At 45.5% G+C, this 18,948-nt stretch overlaps 1 protein-coding gene across 3 annotated transcripts in view; it reads right to left on the bottom strand.

The window, feature by feature from the left end:
• Window positions 1-18,948, bottom strand: part of PEX5L (peroxisomal biogenesis factor 5 like) — a 51,840-nt gene that overhangs the window by 8,920 nt on the left and 23,972 nt on the right. For all 3 annotated transcript variants that reach the window (XM_044434651.1, XM_044434652.1, XM_044434653.1), the window contains 5 exons: window positions 18,233-18,359; window positions 15,872-15,968; window positions 9,798-9,893; window positions 1,966-2,082; window positions 69-212 (listed from right to left, as the gene is read on the bottom strand). In XM_044434651.1, coding sequence (XP_044290586.1) covers window positions 69-212; window positions 1,966-2,082; window positions 9,798-9,893; window positions 15,872-15,968; window positions 18,233-18,359 — 581 coding nt within the window. The remainder of the gene's footprint in view (window positions 1-68; window positions 213-1,965; window positions 2,083-9,797; window positions 9,894-15,871; window positions 15,969-18,232; window positions 18,360-18,948) is intronic.

The following is an 18,948-nucleotide window of genomic DNA, read 5'->3' as shown; positions in this document are numbered from 1 at the left end:
TCTCAGTTATTCACAAATGATATCAAGTGAATGCCTCCTAGTCCCAGAATAAGAATCGGGGCAGATACCTCGGCATCATGAGGATCTTGGAGAATAGCGGCTTCCAGGTAGAGGATGGTGAGGGGCAAGTTCCCCTCCTTCAGCTTTTTCAGTCCTTCCTCGAAAGCACCAGGCCAGTCTTTGAAAGGGTTTTCTGTGTGGAAATAATAGCCCTGAAACAGAAAGTGAGATGCAGATCCAAGGGGTTTTCATGGCACAATCCTGATCATGTCTACTTAGAAGAAAGTCCTGAGCCTTGTTCCAAGAAAGCAAGTGTAGGCCTGCACCTCAAGCTATCTCAAATTAAATTGCCCATTATCTGCTACTTACACACGAAGGTTTCATGAGCAGCTCCATGTTTTTGAGGGCCTTTGGGTAACATACCCTCAGTGGCCTCTCCTTAAGAAGTTGACCTTCTCCCCACCAGCTGCTCCTGCTCCTCACCCTCTTTCCAGTCACTGACACCACTTGTTTGCTTGACGAAGAAAGAACCAAAGAGCAAGTAGGCAGTGGTCTCTGCTGCTCCTTCCTCTCGCCGCCACCATTGCCTGGTCCAGAGTGGGAGAGGCAGGAGAGCAAGCAGTTGCCGTGGAGGAGAAGAGCAGCAGCTCCAGGGGTTCCTTGGCAAGGGTCATGCTCCCTTGGCAGATGCTCTACTGGACCCAGGTATTGGTGACCTTCCTATCTATATAAGGTCACATAGTAGCTTATTTTCAACAGTATTTCTGGGGATTGGTGAATAGACACACTTTCTTCTTACTAATCTTTTCTTCAAACATGCTGGCCGCGCTCCTAATACACTGAGTGGATAAACTTGGAACTAGGAATGCGTGATGTTTGGAAACCCATTTTGTTTGAGCCCAGTGGACTTCTGCAGCATTCTGATCTGGCAATAAGAAGCAACGCATGCTGGATTATTTTTCCTGCTTCCAAAAATGTGTGTGAAATAGTTGCACACGCTGAGAAATGAGCTCTGCATATCTTTCGTGCCATTTAGGCAGTTTTGTAAAGCTCGGGGCTTTTGCACAAATGGGCTCGGAATCTTTAAATCTGTGTAAATGGCCCCATGCTGTTTTTAATCATTTGCAAGGTACTCATGCAACTGCAGGCACTGCATATTCCCCTCATAAATATCCTTGTCGGTTTCATCTTCTCACAACTTTGTACTTAGCTAGCCACATTCCATACTTCAGAAAGAACTTACCAGTGCCAATTTTGTTTAGATTTCTTTTCAAAAGCTCAGCAAATGCATGAAAATATGGAGTGATATAATCTGCACACATTTCCTGAGCTTAAAAATGCGCGCGCGCGCACACACACACACACACAGACCATGGCTGATTGTCAAAACTGAGATCTGTCCACTGGCTTGGGATTTCTGTGCAGATGGCTTGGGATTTCTCAGACTTGCAACCTCCCATCCCATCGATTCCTCACACATCACTACTTGGAATCGCATGCTACTAAAGGAATCGCATGCTACTAAAGGAATCACATGCTACTAAAGGAATCACATGCATCTTCCCCTCTGCTTCTTCATCTTCTGAGTTTTAGTTCTGCAACAGGCGGGGAGCAGGGCATGGAGCACCACATTGCAGTGGTACAAAGTGCATTTTTCCTGGCTGCACATGATGGGAGAAGCGTGTGGGTAGCCCCATGGGGCCACTGATTTCCTTGGTAGCCAAGCAGTTGCCCTTGCTTGCACACCTGCTCTAAGAACATCCTGAAATCCTGTGCAGAGATGCGAAATCTTGCTGGCTAAACCAGCTAGGCAAACCAACTCAAACTGGAATGGCACTGGAGATGTTTTCAGCCCTTCTGCCAGCTACCAGAAAGGGCAAGCTCTTAGTCAAGCGTCCACTGTTGCTCCCAGCAGCCATGAGGACCTATGACCAAAGTTTCCCTTCTCCACAGCATCCATAATACCTTCTCATTAATGGAGACCGTTGCTTGGCCTTGTGCTTCTTGGCTTTCGGAAATCCAGTTTCTGCGCGCCATTTCTTCCCATTCTGCTTGCATCTTATCCCAAAACTCTGTGTCTGACTAGGGAGAAGAGAAAGCAAAAGAAAGACAGGAAGGGGTAAAAAGACAGAATTAAAAGAAAAAGGAAGAGAAACTTCCCTCAACTGTATTGTATCTTCTGACAAGTTTTCCTAATTTCAAAATTTCCTGTTTTGACTATTTCTCAGAAGAGCAGAACTTGGACATTAAATGGCATTCATGTTGTCAGGGCCTGGCCCAGGGATACTGTGCTCTTCTCTCACAGGATAACCTAATGCATGTCAGAAGAATCTCCCACTCAGTTCTTTGAGCATCGTTTGGTGGAAAGGTGGGATACAAACTCGGCAAAAACAAATGGCTGGACATTTTGCCTGTTACCTACAGAACCATGTTGCAGGTGTTGTTCATATTCAAAGCTCAAAACAACTCTGGGTAGAGAGGGGACACAGCTCTCGCATGGTACAGGTTGCTCAGATAGATCAGTCCAATTTGGAGGTGGTGGCGGTGGTGGTGGGGGAGGGAACTTTAGCCCCTTCTTAAAGATGCCCTCCCTATGCATGCTCTTCCCCATATATAATTGCATTGTTCCTTTTTGCTGTTTCTGTAACATTCTGACTGCATTTTTTACATTGGTATCTATATTGACGACGATGATGATGATGATAATATATTGCATTTATATCTCACTTTATTCCTTAGTGAGGGATAAATTATTAACCATTTCTTATCTAAATCACTTACAAATCTTATATCAAGTGGACTATAAGTCGCTTAAATAGTAATAAAACAAATACATGCATCTTGAGCTGTTTTCATTTCTGAAATACAGAATTACACCAATAGCAATAGTGAGAAATGTACTGGTGCAGCCTCAGCATTTGGGACGTGTTGACATCACCTAAACCAAATCCAGCTTCCCGAGGTGGCTGCGCAGGGCGTTCTTGGCTTGGACTCTGCCGCTCAATAGCAGTCTTCCTGGGAGCTGCCAGAGTGCGTCTTCAAGTAAAACTGGTAGATGCCCCCAAGCTTTTGCTTAATAAAGCCCAAGCAATAAGAATTTTATGCATGCTCTTTGGGGAACAATGTGAAGTTATTGTGTCTTCGGTTTGCAGCATTCTGCTTTTCCCAGATGCAAAATGAAAAAGCCGATTCATAAACATGATTGTTCCAAATTTTCAGCTGAAGCTCCAAGGATAATCAGCAGGGTCGATATTTAAAATCAGCTGTTTAGCCATTAAAGTTTTGCATTCATAGCAAATTCCGCGAAATTCTGGGTCTGCTTAAGAGTCCAGGAGATTGGTGGCTTCTGCTTCAGAGAAGGTAAGGGATGCACTCTTGGATTTTCAGTGCACAAGAGGTACTGCACACTTAACCACCTCATCATATGTTAAGAAAGAAAGGTAGCCGCATGAGCTTGGCATTGTTAAAACGGCCTGGTGGAGTGGGCTGTGGTTCACAAAAGGTTTTGCTTTTGCTGAATGTATTAGCCATTATGGTGCTCAAAGGTCTCTTTTGGCACATGATGCCCTTTAGCTCCTGAAGGCAGAGCTTGCAGCCTTCCTGTGGGTGGGGGAGAGAGAGAGAGGGAGGGATCTTCACCTCCCTGTCCATTCACTCTGCATTTTTACTAGATTGTCTTGTAGCCCATCTAGCTGGAGCATCTCCATGAGGGGGGGAAGGGGGTTGCAGGATACCTCATCTCTTGTCCGCTCATTCTTGCCCCCTCCCCACCCGCCAAAGCATTCCTTTTGCATCCCCCAAGGTTGTGTTCCTGGCCTTGAAGAGGACGCTGGCACATTATCTTTCAACATCAGCTGTGAGGAGGCAGGGCAAACCTCGGAGCTGAAGATTAAGGCTGTCGAGAGGCCACAGGGTTGCGTTCTTTGATGACTGTGGTCAGATGGGGTGGCTCATGGTTTTCCCAGATCTTTATGCTATCCTGATCCACAGCGGCCACAACAGAGAATCAAAAGTTGTCTATCCAAACACATTTGGGGGCAATATATCTAACAACGTTTAAGAGCAATTGGCCAAAAGAAGGAACCAAGGCAGACAGGAACACTGGGGCTGTACAGATGTAGCTATCCATTTCAGAGAATTAAGAAATAAATACACAGGTGAGGAACCTCAGGCTCATGGGCCCAATCCAGACCAGCTGGGGTACTAATTTGGCCTTCTGATGTTCTCCAGATGTTTTTGCATGGCTGTTTTCACTCAAACCTGCCATCTTAGAAAGTTGAAATACCTTTCCTAAGATACTTACAATAAAACCTTTACAGGGAAACTTTACCCAGGTATTTTTTTGGCAATTTTGGTCCTGCCTGTTTTGCCTTCAGTCCTACCCAGTACAGGGGCATGGCTGCTGAGAGCTTCTTGCTGAGAAGTTAGCATCCCTGCTGAGCAGTGATGGGTCTGAGAGGACTCTCTAATTCCACAACCTGGCAGCCTCCAGATATGCTGGATGGCAACTCCCCCCTTCGGATCTGGGCATAGCCCATTTTGGACTGTGGCCCCCAATAGCTTGCCCAGGGCACCCCTGATATGCAACCTGTTCAAAACTGTCATGTGGACACCTCACAAGGGACTCTGTGCTTCACAAGCTGCTGCACCTTCTCAAAAGGTGGCTCTTTGGAGGCCTGAACTCTTGGGGACCAGGTGTTTCTGCTTCTGGACTGAACGCCCCCAATCAAAAGACACTGTACAGCTATTCCTCCTTTTCCTTCTTGATAGATTTTTCAGGGAGAGAAGAAAGGGGTGAAATGGTGAAAAATATGGAAGGGTTGCAGCGGAAGGCAACATTGACCGGAGTTCCCCTCCACTATAAAAAATTGTGAAGGAGGGAGGAAGATTGGACTATAGAACCCTCCCTCCACCACTCCATCTGCTTATATTCTCAGCCCCTCAACCGCCCTTTCTACCTGCACTGATAATTTAATGGGATATTTTTTCTCCTGCAACTAGGTACAAAAGAAAAGAAAATCCTCTTTAAAAATATCAACAATTACACCCAACATGCCTTCTTTTCACTTTTTACCCTAGTCAAAAATTTACCTAAGCAGTCTTTTAATTCCATTCTTTGTGAATCGTGGCTTCTTTTTCCCTGCCCCAACTCACTATGATTTGAAGTTGTTTTAATTATCTCTTTAGGCAAAGTATTTTGGAGTATGGATCCCATTAGAAAAGAGAGTTCAGCGGTATGTCTCATAATTGACTAGGAGAGCTGTAAGCATTTCATACATCTTCGAAGCCTGAGTTTTATTCAGAAAGAAAAAGCTTTGCCCTCAGCACCCCCATTTCTAAACAGTCTGGGAAAAATACACAATATCGCAAAATCTAGACTAGAAAATAATTGTGGGTCTATGGAATAATAATAAATACTTAGCATTTATACAGCACATTTGAGGCACTCCACATGAATTATCTCGATAACACCTTATTCCTTCATTTATGATTCAGGCAGCACCATTTGTTTACAATACATTAATCTGCAAGGAGAATGCAGTCTCAGTAACCTTCACCCTGGTTCTGAACAGCAGACTATGTATAATTTTCCCTAATGAGGGAGCCCATCGGGACTAAGCCAGGATGTGCCCATTAAATTTGCCGAGGTTGTCTATTTACTCTGTGGGAATGAGAAGAAAGGAGAAAAAAGGAGCTGTAGCACATCCTGCCACTCTCCCCATTATGTAACGCACATCGACGGAAACACATCACAGCCCTGGATTGTGCTGGAGGCAGGACTGTGGTTCTGTGGGGGCAGCGTGGGTCCATGGGCATGGGGTGCTGACCAGGGTGAGGAGAGAGGCACGAAGGTGCGCTGTGTTTCCGCGGAGCCAAAAGGCAGTGATGCTCGTTCAGGAGAAAAATGTAGTGCTGGAGGAAACTCCTGCGACTCCCTTGAACTGCAGGGAGATCAAACCGGTCAGTCCTAGAGGAGATCAACCCTGACTGCTCTTTAGAAGGCCAGATACTGAAGATGAAACTCAAATACTTTGGCCACCTAATGAGAAGGAAGGACTCCCTGGAGAAGATCCTGATGCTGGGAACAACTGAGGGCAAAAGAAGGAGGGGACGGCAGAGGATGAGGTGGCTGGATGGAGTCACTGGGGCAGTGGCTGTGGGGTTGGGTGGACTCCGGGGGATGGTGAAGGACAGGAAGGCCTGGAGGAACGTTGTCCATGGGGCCACGATGGGTCGGATGTGACCTCATGACTAACAACCCCAGCAACACAGGAAGATAAATCTTGAGAAATGTTGAACAGCTTTACTCAAGTCTCTGTTGCTCTAAAAGTCAGACACATCTTTTATACTAGAGCAGAAGTGGGCAATTTCAGGGGGTCCTGGGGCCAGGTTTGCCCCTCTTGTTATGCCCATGGACCACAGACCTGCCTCTGCTATGCCAGTGAAATCAGCAGAGGTGGCAGCAGCATAACCATGGCATCCCACAACCAATTTTTCGACAAACCTCTATGGAGGTCTAATGACAAATCTGTTCAGCAAATTTTGCTTGCTTTAGACAAAACTGATTTCAGGAAAAACTGAAGCAGAAGTTGGCAGTTCTAGGCCTCCATAGCAGTTTGCTGCTGAAAATCTTTGGTAAAATAGTAATTTCTTTGTCTCCGTGAGTTTTGATGGCACAGCAGTGGGCAGAGGGGGTGGAGGCAGGGAAACTTTTGGCCTGTAGGCTGTGTGTGGGGTTGCCCCAATGCAGAACGGCAAACCCATTTAAAAATGATTTGGTGACTTCACAGATGTGCTTCTGTCCAAATGAGCCAATGATCTATAGCTGTACCATTGCATTAAACTGGACATCACCATGCCCCGCATAAATTAAAAATGGACGTTTTCCATATATTTGCAAACAGTCCTGGGAGATCCCAAACAATGCAATTCTTTTGTTTCTTTGCTACATCTCTTAGTCACCTTTGTAGAATACAGTCTTCCCAAGGTGGCTTTGAATGTCAAACAAATGATTCTGTATCACTGCACCAAATTCACAAATCATAAATTAAAGTTAAGAACAACAGAGAATTGAACCTGTAACAGAAGCAGCATAGTTAAGCAAACCCTTTGAATTAAAACACAAAATAAACAAATATATTTTATATAGTCTTTAAAACAACAAAGAGAACCAGAAATATATCTCTTGGGAGGAAGTTCTTGGGGAAGGGGAAGGGAAAGAAGGCCCTTGAGGTGGTGGCCATCAGCTGACATGGTTGTTCCAAAACAACTGCAATGGGGCAGCATGAGAACTTGGCCTTTGGAGTCCGAGTTCTGAGATCACAGGAGTCTGAAGCTGGGACTCCAAAGAATCCTATGGCCCTCTATGCATGCGCAAATTTGTATTTTTATGGGACAGCAGTCCTGAAGTCACTGGCCTGTAGAGAGATATCTTTTTCTCTAAGATAGGGAGAAAGAGAGAGAGACAAGATTCTACTTATCTCTTGTAGGTTTTATAGATACTTATAGCAAAACTTTATTTTAAAAAACCTGCTGCGCAATTGATTGGAGAAAAAGGCTGATTAATCAATTAAAAATTAGAGTGCTAATTTTCAAGAATGCTTCTCCTCAAGTGTAACTGAAGCCATTCTCTCTTCCAAAGCCTTCTTAGTTGCCTCGAACTGGGTCATTCTCGAGCTCTGGCTCCCGCCTTCCTTTGCCCAAAGCTTCTTGTGTTTTCACTTCCACCTGTCTTGCCCCACACAGGGGCTAACAGATCTAGACAGTGTCTAGAGGGCCGAAGGAGTTTTTGGATTCCCAGATCAGAGGCTGGAAAACAGCTCCAGCCTCGGATCCGGGATCTGCCTTGGATCCTCCCTTTCCAGCAGGCACAGAAAGAACAATGTGACATTGTGAAGGGCGGGATATAACATATTTATATAAATAAATGGATGGATGGATGGATGGATGAACTGCCTGATTCTGCAGGGTCATCAGGGCAACCTCAGAGAAGGTATTTCGGGTGGAGAGGGGAGGACGCTGGTGCTCTCAAAACACAACTCATCCTGCTGGGGCCACAGCCGCCGCCTTTCCCCCTCTGCGGTGCTGCAGTGAGACCGCTGATTTGCAGAGTGGGCGGAGCAAAGGACCTTCACCTTCATGCCCCTCCCATAACCTTCTGTGTTCAGAGGCCTGTGGGCATCCTCATTGGTCGGCAGCTGAAGCAGCTCAACCAGTGGTTGCCAGGCAACTTTTTGGTGCTCTATTCATTGTGACATAGAGAAAGTTCTACAATATGATTTCAGAGGCATCAATACCATCAAAATCTTTAGTGCAGCCTTTCCTAATTTGCTGCCCTCAAAAGGTGCTGGTTGACGAGTCTGCTTTACAAGCTAAATGACAATTGATATTTTCTAACAGTTGTGTAGGTGTCTGATAGTATGACAAGAGAGAGAGGCATGCCTGTGATTAGGTCTTCTGTAGTTCTGTTGAATCTACATGGATACAGATAGATATAAAAAGCAACTTGTTGCATTCCTGATATAAAAATCAGCTTGTTGTGTTTACTTTACTGTGCTCTTAAAACTCTGTTCTTTTTCAGCAAGATGGGCTTCCATCAATGTGATTTATATAACTGAAGGAAGAAACAAAAACCGAACTATGCTGTACGTGTTAGGTAAGAAGAATGACAAGGATTTGAGAACAAGATACTAAAACTGCAAATCTAAAATTCTTACGAAAAACCAAAACAAAACCTCTCTGAAGTGGACCGTTGTAAGTCTCTCCAACTTTCAATTGCTTCCAACTGAACAGACAAAAGGCACGGAGGTGCTTGACAGAACGGAAAACTGATGGATCTACTGACTCAGAATGTCATCCATATGGCCTTCATCTAGAAGCTAATTTGTAAGCCTGATTCTACTCATGCATCTGCTTTTTCATTCTTAGGAATGTTCATCTTCCAGCAATCGGAAAAGCTGTTCTTGGTATGCATCACAGCTACTGACAAAGGCAGACGCCTTTATCCCTAAATATGCTTTTACATGACTTGAATTTGCTCTATGGTTCTTTCATACAGAAAGCCAGTGTGGTGTAGTGGTTAACAGCACATGTCTGGCACTCAGGCGATCTGGGTTCTAGTGCCTGCTCAGCCATGGAGCCAACCGAGTGACTTTGGGCCAGGCACAGACTCCCAGCCCAACCAACCTCACAGGGTTGTTGTTGTGGGGATAAGATGGAGAGCAGCAGGAGAAGAATGATGGCAGCCGCTTTGAGTTCTTTGTCAGAAAAAAGGTGGGATATAAATCTAATAAATAGATGGGTGCAGATGCAGATGCAGGGCAGCATCCAGTGCTGCCATTTCACTTGTGCCCTTGACACTGTGCTGGACTACGCTTACCAATGGTGCAAGCTGCTGTGATGCACGGCGAGCTTGACCTGGAAAACCCAGCGGACAGGGTGCTACAGACCTTCGACATGCAAGCGTAGCAGCCGTGTTGGATTCTGCCCGAATATCTTTCAGGAAACATTTGTCAAACAACGCAGCAAGAACACTTCTGTGTCTTTACACCATTTGTGTTACGAGCTCTCCTTTGGAAACACCCCTAAGCTTGTCTACCCGGAAGTAAACCCCCAGTGAGATGCTTCCTTTAAAATATGAATGTGTTAATCCTACAGTGGATTCACTCTTGCTTCTTTATCTTAGCTTCTATTTTTAATTGATTTACTGAGTTAATCTGAAAGTCACTGGCCTGTCACAGGAGGAGATTGCTTAACTAAGACGATTTTTGGGCAGACTTCAAACATCAAAACAATACCTCAACAGCAGCTTTGGCTCTTTCAAATTCTTCCTCCAAGGAATGATTTCGTGTGAGGAGAGCACTGCCCCAACGTTGCTCTTTGGTAGATCGCGCCTAAAATAAAATAAAATAAAATAAAATAAAATACAGTAAGTGGTGGATGCTCACAGAAACGGACAATGGGGAGAAGTGTGAACTCTTACATGAATGCACTTGGATGAATTTGCCATTGCACTCTTGGTCTCAGTTCTTAGTATACATGTCTCATTTCCAGTTGGTAAGGTAGACCTGCTCATCTCCCTCTCAAAGGTTGATCTTAGATTACACGAGAGTGAAATCCCCTGACCTTAGAGGAGACCACCCGACGCATCTTCATTCTAGAATACTTAGTGCTTGGAAGGAAGCTGACTGCAATGCCTCAGGAAAAGATGCCTCATTCTCTGAGAGCGTGGATTTCTCCCATGAATCCTCCGTTGCATCAGAGGTGTCTACTAGTATGGGCATATCCAATGCAAAAACATCACCCACCTGTTCCCAGTATGCCAAAAATGCAGCTGTGGTTCTATATTAGAGAAGAAAATCCCACGCCCATAGTAGGACAAGATCGACTGTCCAGACCACAGGCTGCTTTCAATGGAAGCCACCCCCAATGAAGCCCAGTTCCCGATGGAATGTGCAAAGGCACGCAACAGACAGCTGCCTGGTCTTCAGCCTTTGCCATGAAACCCACTTGACTGCTACAGCAATGCAGGTCCTTCAGGGCCCTGGGCTAAGTCGCCCTCAGTGGGGCCCTCTCCCACCGACTCCACCTTCTCCTCACCAGCATTGCCACCAGCTGTTACGGCTTCCAACTTCTTCATCACTGTGGCCATTTGCTTGCTGGGTAGGCAATGGTGTCTACCTTCTCACGACCAAAACTTGTCTGGGCTGGAGCAAGAGGCAACTATGCAACAGCACAACTGCAGGGGGCACTTGTATGCTGTGGGTGGGTCCTCGGAAGGTGTCCAGCTATGCCCACCCTGAAACTGGCCCAGATTGTGGTTGACCCCCATACAAACTGTACAAGTCACTATTTTGATCTTGCAATGTAGAAGCAAACAGGAATTAAAAGAACATCTCCAGACTCTGTATGAGCAACTCCACAGATTAGCAGATTCCCAATTGGGCATGCAAAGCATTTTTTGTCAATGCACTGCATAATGGGTTCTGGAATTGTAGCCAATGCATTGCACTCCTTGCTGAAAAGGAAAAAATGCATGTCAAAATAAATACCTAACACTGAACAATTTTCTGTAACTCTTCTTCCCCCTCTCACTTTTTGATGGATTTTTTTAACAAATTCATGCTACCCACAGTGGCCTGGAAGTTGAGCACGGCTTATTCTTCCATAGCCAGCCCATCCCCAAGATGCATTGGACGATGGCCACTTAGAATGATGCTGCAAAAGGGTAAGCGCTATGTCCGTGTTTGTGGGTTGGCTGCAATAACTTTTCTTAAATGAGTTGACAAGAAAATGTTATTCTTTTCTGCCTCCATGTTTCACAGGGTTGAGCGCCCAGCAAAGTTCTTGGCAGATGTGGCTGCAACGTGCCAAACTGTTGACCTGCCAGCCAAAGTGGTGGAAGCATTTTGATTTTTGGAAGAATGTTGCAGGTGTGCTCACACAATGACCTCCATGAGAGGGGTGCCCATCGTCAAACGACTGTTGCGGGGAGCGTGGCCAACCACAAAACACTCACTTCCCAGAAAGCCAAGTGCTGAGTCTAAAAGGAAAGCCATTTGCCCCAAATCTAAGGACAAGACAGACATGAGGGCCAAATACACCAAAGCACTCTTACACACCCAAATAAAGATGTTGCGAGAAGACAGTTCCTTTGCAGCATGTGAGCCTCCCAGTCAAAAAGTGCCGTTTGCGTTTCATGAGAAACAACAGCATCATCATCATCAACAGATCAGGAAGGGCAGACAAACAGATGGCTGCAAAGAGTTGTTGCAGGGACACTGGACCTCATGGGCCCCAAGAACCCAGCATGAAGACATGCCAGGTGGCTGATCTGTCTGGTGGCAGCCTATGAATAATGATCGGTGGGCTCCTTCTTTGGTTCAGCCTCCTTCCTGTTATTCTCCCCACGGGGAAGTAGAATTCACATTTGTAAGCACCCTTTCATAATATCAACCCTTCTGAAGTTACAAAATGAAATGTCTCTGCTCAAGGCAAGGCAAAGTCACACAGTGGCCTAAAAGCTCTTGACCTCACACTTGTCTGAGGTTAAACTCATTAGCCAGATGTCTGCCCAACGGCAGACGGCAACCGCATCAACTTCCAGCATTAAATTTTGATTATTATTATCCTTGGGATTATTCACTTGCAGTGAGCTATCGTCATACTGGATATAATTTCCGTTGCATCAGAATTAAGGGCTGAAGCTACTGTGATTCACGGTGCTGGTGGTGTGTGATGCGGTCTAGTCTTGTGTAGAGTGATGCTGAAAGGAGAAGTTGTCAGAGGAGACAAAGGGTGTATTTCTCAGCCTGCAGCCCATCGAACTGAACACGATGACAGCAGGCGTGATCAAGGGTCATATGGTTTTGTGGCTGAACCATGCCACCTAAGCACACAACCTGTTGCCTTTATGGCCATCTGAACAGGAGTACTTGTTAGTCTCAGAGCCTAACAGATTGATTTCGGAACTTGGTTTCTGTTCTACAGCAGAACATGGAATAAAGCCCAGTAATTAGGACTTCTGAGCTACAGGGATGGGCTGGCAGCTCTTCTTTACAGGGAGAAGGCAAGAGCCATCTTCATAGTCTCTTCAACCAGCCTGGCTGCTTTGAATATGGGTAAGCTGCACGCACGGTCCCAAAGAGGCAGCTGGTCCCCAGCTTAGATTTGGCACGGCCAAACACTTGCTGGGTGAGTCATTCCTGAAAGGCTGCGGCATGCTGGGAGTTGCCATTTAACACTTCCGGAGGGTACCAAGTTGGAGACCTTCTGGACCTCCAGATGTTCTTGCATTACAACTACCATCTCAGGATGGGCAAATGTGTTGAACTTAATTTCATTCAGGTTCTGAGTTTTCCTTTTTAGATGTCTGACATTCAGTTTTTGCATCAGATATGGAATGATTTTTTTTGGAGACTGCATGAAAATGGACATGTACTTTTGTGTATGTATGAAAATATGTATTTTTGTACACTTTTTTCAAAATGTATATACCTTTGTATGTATTTTTTCAAAACTTACTCATTTTTCTAGTGATTTTGCTGTATTAAATAAAAATTGTGCATGTTTTGGAAAATATACACTTCTGCACAATGTTTCAATGCTTTGCTTTGTTTTGCTTTTTGCTTTGCTTTGCTTGTTTTTTTGGCAAGGTATTTCCTCTTTAAATAAAGCTTTTTTGTCCACTCAACCCACAAAAGATACATATCTTAGTGAATGCACCTTTTTTCAAAAAGCCTGATCCAGCAAGATCTTCTTATGTCTTTAACAAGTGCCTTGTACCCAGTCACACTACCTGACCTTTTCAATTGAAAATGCCAAGTACTGAGATCTAAAGCATCCAATGCATGCACTGATCCACTGCAGTGTATAGTTTGCAAGAAAAGAGCGGTGGACATTTTAGCAAGGATAACTTTATCCTAGAAATGTTTCTGGACCTGGACAGAAGTTTGGCCTATCATGGAAGTTAGGCCTATCAGCATTTATTAGTTTTGGCACCCAAATGCCACATGTGTATTCAGAGTCACTCCATCCTTTAACAGATGAACCTGGGGACAAAGAACGGAGACAGTCATTGCTGTCATGTGTTGCTGACTACTACACATGGGTATGGTGGAAGCATACCATGTATAATTTTGCTCCCTGATGATATGGAACAGGTGAAGAAAGGATGGATGGATGGATGGATGGATGGAAAGGCAAGATGGAGAGAATGGCCAGGCAAGATGGAGAGAATGGCCTTTGGAGGTTTAGCAGTGCAATCCTGTATATTACTCAGTAAGTTCCACTGCATTCAGTGAGATTTTCACCCAAGTAGGAGTACATGGGATCATAGCCTTAGACCTCAAAATACATTTTCATACCACCCTGGCCAGAAAAAAGCTTTGAAGTTTCTTTTTCATCAGGCCAGAAGGTGGACCTCCAGATGTTTGGGATTTCTACTTCCAGTAGCCCCTGTTAGTACTGCCAATATTCAGAAATGCTGGGAGTTGAAGTGTATTTTCTGTCCAGCCCTGCTTTAGAGCAATGAACCGAGTGTCATCCCCTGGAGACAGCTGCTGCGTTGCCGTGACTGCCCAAAGCTCCTGGAGATATGTGAGATAAGCTGGCTGAATTTGTTATTAATAGCCACCAACGCACACCGGGGCACAACCATTTATTTAAGTACTGGGAGTTAAAAAATGCCTCACTTTGGATATGTGCCTGCCTCTGAGTTGGTTTTTGGCTTTTTAGCACAGTATTTTTATTGCCATATTGATCTGCTGGAATGTCTGCCAGGAAGAGTATTTATGACAAGAAAGTGTTGTAGAAATAACTCGTATTTTTCCAACTGCCGCTGCTTTGTTTGTTGATCTATTTCCTCTTGACAGGCCAAAGATTTCCTTGAATGATCTTCTGGAGCTTAAGCTGAAGCACACAAATAATAACAGCAAAAGCAGCATGACAGTGCCTGGTCTCCTCCCAGATTTCGCTGGCAGGGGAATGCTCTCCAACTATCCTTCCCTGTTCCAAGGGAAGTCGCTTGTCCCCCATGCGGCCTCCAATGGCACTGCACTGGGATTTCACTAGCGGTGTCAAGGCCCACCTCTGGGCTCCCGGGGTGGCAGGCACCCTTGTGCTGTGGTTGCAGTCCAACGTTCTGTGAGCACGGACGAGGCCGCCCTGCCATGGGGAATGGAGGATGCTTCTCCGAGGTACCTTGCTGTTGCTGCGATGTCTTCTCTTTTGGAGTTATATTTAGGGCCCGAGAGAGTTGGCGGGGGGCTCATCTAACAGGAGAGAGGGGCTCCTTAGTCGAATATTTGGCTTGCGTCAGCCGGGCAACACCGGTCACATGGGCTGCACAGCGGCAGCAACAGAAATTTTAATATGGCCTTTCTTCAGGCCTGGCCGCGTGAGCACTGCGAAGCCATGAAAGTGCCAGAGGTAACTTCAGCATGAGCTAAACTTGACCCTTGCAGAGCACCATAGCACTTGGCTGCTGATTGTTGCTGGCAACAGAGCCATTCTTCTTGTGGGTGCCCTACGGAGTGTGTGATGCTGTGCAGAGTGTTGGGCGGGGGGGGGGGAGGAGAGCCGGGGGGGTGGCCCAGACCCCCTGAAGTCGCCCACCCCTGCTGCACAGGGAAATCGCATATTCTGCCCCACTGGCCTGGGACTGCTGCACAGAGCAGTTCAGTGTTGTCCGCTTTATTTTTCCACTTCCATCGCTACTTCGATTTGGACTAGATGTTTGGTCACTTAGTGGGAACTGCTGAATGCATTGCTCAGTGTGGGTATTATGTTGATGTCACTGGTACTGGACATGGCTAACTGACCTTTTAGCATGCCTTGTATGCAATTCAACCATTGCTATGTTTTAAATGCGCTGCTGTTTGTCAAAATACCGATGTTGCAATCTGGTGTCGAGCAGGGATGAGGAGGCAGCCTAAAGCAGAGAGCAGGGCTTGAGAAGGATGGGAAAACTCTCTCTCCCCACCAAGAAACAAACCTGCACTTTGCTTTTCCTTCTTTCCCTGGGAAGGCTTGTTCCTTGTCCCAAAACTCTCCTGGGAGGAAAACAGCTGTGGAGAATGAAGGGAGTTCATGCTAGCACAGCATCTCACATTTGGAGAATCAGGGAACTCTGCATGGACTCTTCAACACACTTTAAATTATGTGGTTGTTCCATGCCATCAAGTCTTCCCCATCTTATGGCGGCCCCATGAATTGAACACTCTGCAGAATGTCCTGTCCTTGCCAGACCTGCTCAGCCCCCCCCCCCCGCCCCGCCCGATATCTGTCTTTTGCAGATGAGTAGGAAGGCAATTCTCAGTTGTCTCTTACAGAGCACTTGGCCAAATGACTCTTGGCCAAGGTGATCTCTTACCTTTGATGCAGGTGCTAATTCTATATCTGAAGCTGGATCAGATTCCAGTGCAGTTTTGGTGCTGCCCAGCTCCACCTGGGATCTGTTCTCTGCAGACCTACAAAGAGTGCAGCACAGCAGCAGAGAGTGAACCAAATACTCTTTGAGATGTAAATATATTGAGTCTCGCCTGCTTCCAAGACACAGGCCTCAAGAACCTCCACACAGCCACACAGAACTGAATAGCAGATGCACACATGCCTTTGCATCTCTGCTTCCTATAACTTCTAGCAATGCAAAAAAGGCAAATTCATGCATCTCCTGATACCAGGCATGTGGCTCCAGATATTCGTGAGGATCATGATGTATTTCCTGATAGGGAAGATGCACCAATCCCCCTTTTCCATCCTCCAAGAAGCAGAAGCAGAAATGCACCTGTGCATTTGGCTTCCACTGATTCTTGTAAGGTGCAAAGCAGTGAAAAAAGACCATTTCATATATTTTCAGCACAATGGATTATAATGACCAGGCCAGGGGGTGGCTGCAGAATGGGTAACAGTAGCAGCAAGAATAGTGGTGCCTGAATGCAGACAGAATCAAAGACTATAAACACAACTTAGCGTGGCGCCTCTCAATTGCCTTTGAAGATTCGCAGGGATGCTTTGCAATGTGGAGGCTCCACTTCGTATGCACGGAGAGCTCCCAAGGGAAGAAAGGAAACTATTCTCACATGATATTTGCTCACATGGAACTGGCCAGGAAACTGAATCGTGACAAGGAAGTGAAACTTGTTCACAGGTGTGCATGCAAGCTGGGGATACCCGAGAATTTCATGTCAGTGTAGTTTTGACAAGAAGGTTCTGAACTTTGCAAAACAGTCTTGAAACTGGAAAAAACTGAATATGGGAGAAACAGAGGTGGACAATGCTATCCATCCAGGCTCTGGCCTTGGACTATTTTGCTGCTAACAGTCTTGGTTTGAACCCCTCTGTATTTAACCATGTTAGTGCCAAATTGAAGTTGCTGCTTCTTTTTCTCTGAGAAGCTCCTTATCTTTAAGATGCAGGTATATCATGCCGTTCTTTGTGCTGGAAATAACTGCCTTTTGAAATCAGCTAGAACATTTCAGCTTGTAAGAATTTATCAAAAATCACAGTGTCATTCATAAGCAATTGAGAAAGATGTTCAGCTTTAAAAATATAGATGTGGGAGAAAAGGAAATGGATAGAGAAGTCTGTCCCCTAATATGGAGATTTGGCATCCCTTGGCTCCTCGGCTTGTGCCATGAAAATGGAGTGGGGTGTTGGTGTCTTCCCATATTTATATTCTGCCTTTCAGGGTGCCCAATGGCCTCTCCAAAGCAGTGTTCCACAGAATATAACAGCAATAACCATCATAATGAAATAATAATAAAATGATTGTCCCATTAAAACCACCTCCTTAAAAGTGGAAACTCATTTTCGCAAAAGCACTTTGGCCCATGCACCTCAGTTTACTTTCTCATTATTTCATAGAGCCAGGCTGGGGTAGTGGTTAGAGTGCTGGACTGGGATGCAGGAGATCTGGGTTCCAGTCCCCACTCAGCCCTGGAGCTCACTGGGTGAGTTTGGGTCCGACAGTGACTCTCAGCCTAGCCTACCTCACAGGGTTGTTGTGAGGAAGGCCTCTTGCACTCAAGAGGAAAACAGGTGGGATAAAAATATGATGATGATTGTTTTGCATTGCTTATGAAATGGCAAATCGGACTATATGCTGAGATACAGGCATCACAACAGCAGTAGTAGCAAAAACAACCCATAATTACAGCTTTCGGCATTTTGGACATCGCTTCTCACAGTGCCAGGAGTCAGTGACAGGGAAGACATGAGGTCAGAATGGCATTAAACAGTATAGGAGGAGCAGAGAAGAGAAGCCCGAGGGTTGTCTTTGCCTGAATGCTGCACCCATTGCTCCGACTCAGCGCTGTAACCTCTGTGCTTGAGATAAGCTGCTTATTGCTCTTAGTGGCAAGGTTTCTTTAGAAGAGAAAACAGGAGGAAGCAATTTGGAGAAGCACTGTGTGTTTGGCGACCCTTTTGTACTATGCTTTCTGACATGCATACATTTCTGGAAGGGTGTTAAGGGATCTCTCTTGCAGTCTGACACGCACGCGTGTGTTTCTGCAGTGCCGTTCTAATAAAAGCATTGCTTTTCCTTAGCTTCCAGCATGCCTGTCTGTTTACTTCAGGAGCTTCTGTGACACCTTTCCTGGTGATCTTTAACATCCTTGCCTAGCGAGGAGCGCCTGTAAAGCAGTCTTGCCCAGTCTGGTACCCTCTAGATGGGTTGGGCTGCCAACTCCCATAATTCCTGGCCCACAGGAAGTCAAGAAATACAATTTACCATAAAAATTCTTTTGATGGCGCTCTAGAGGACGATGATTTTCTCTCAGGTGCTGGGAAGCCCTTGCTGCTTCTGTCTCCACGGAACTTGACATCATCCCATTTTTCCAGCTGGGCCTGAATATTAACTGAGAAGGAGGAAAGGAAATGACCTTGCTAGACGAGTGCAATTCAGAAATATTTTCTTTTCCCTCTAGAATCAAGCAAGGGTGAGGAGGAAATAATTGCAGTAGCTGTAAACAAGCCAGTTCAAGCTGTATGGCATTCTTGTCATAGTGCAGTGTTACAGTGGGCACCAGAGAAAATGTATAAGAATTACCCATACATTTTGTATGAAGGGAGGCAGCAGAACAAGTCCCTCTCAGGAGAGTTTCAGAACACTGGGGCTACAAAAGAAAAGGCTCTGCTCCTTGTAGACTCCATGATGCAGTGACTAATCCACAGGAGATGGAGCCTAGAGTAGAACCATCTCTGAAAATGCTAAAGCAACTCCTACATTACTATTAAAAGGAAAATGCATTAACTATCTCCCTTTGGTAAGAGATGTTCAGCATGTTAATAAGCACTAAAGGAACATCCATATCTTTATTTTCATAGCCCAGGTTTACCTCCAGGTTCAACCCTGGCTGAGCAAGACCACTAAGTCCTGATAAAAATAAGAGGGGCAACAGAGCAAAGGCAAGTGGGAATTTTCATTGGCTCATAGACAGCGATCAG

Source organism: Varanus komodoensis, unplaced genomic scaffold, assembly GCF_004798865.1.
Source record: "Varanus komodoensis strain SLA01 unplaced genomic scaffold, ASM479886v1 scaffold28, whole genome shotgun sequence".
Taxonomy (NCBI): Eukaryota; Metazoa; Chordata; class Lepidosauria; order Squamata; family Varanidae; genus Varanus; species Varanus komodoensis.
The sequence above is the reverse complement of the archived record's forward strand: the minus strand, read 5'-3'. Positions and strand labels throughout refer to the sequence as shown.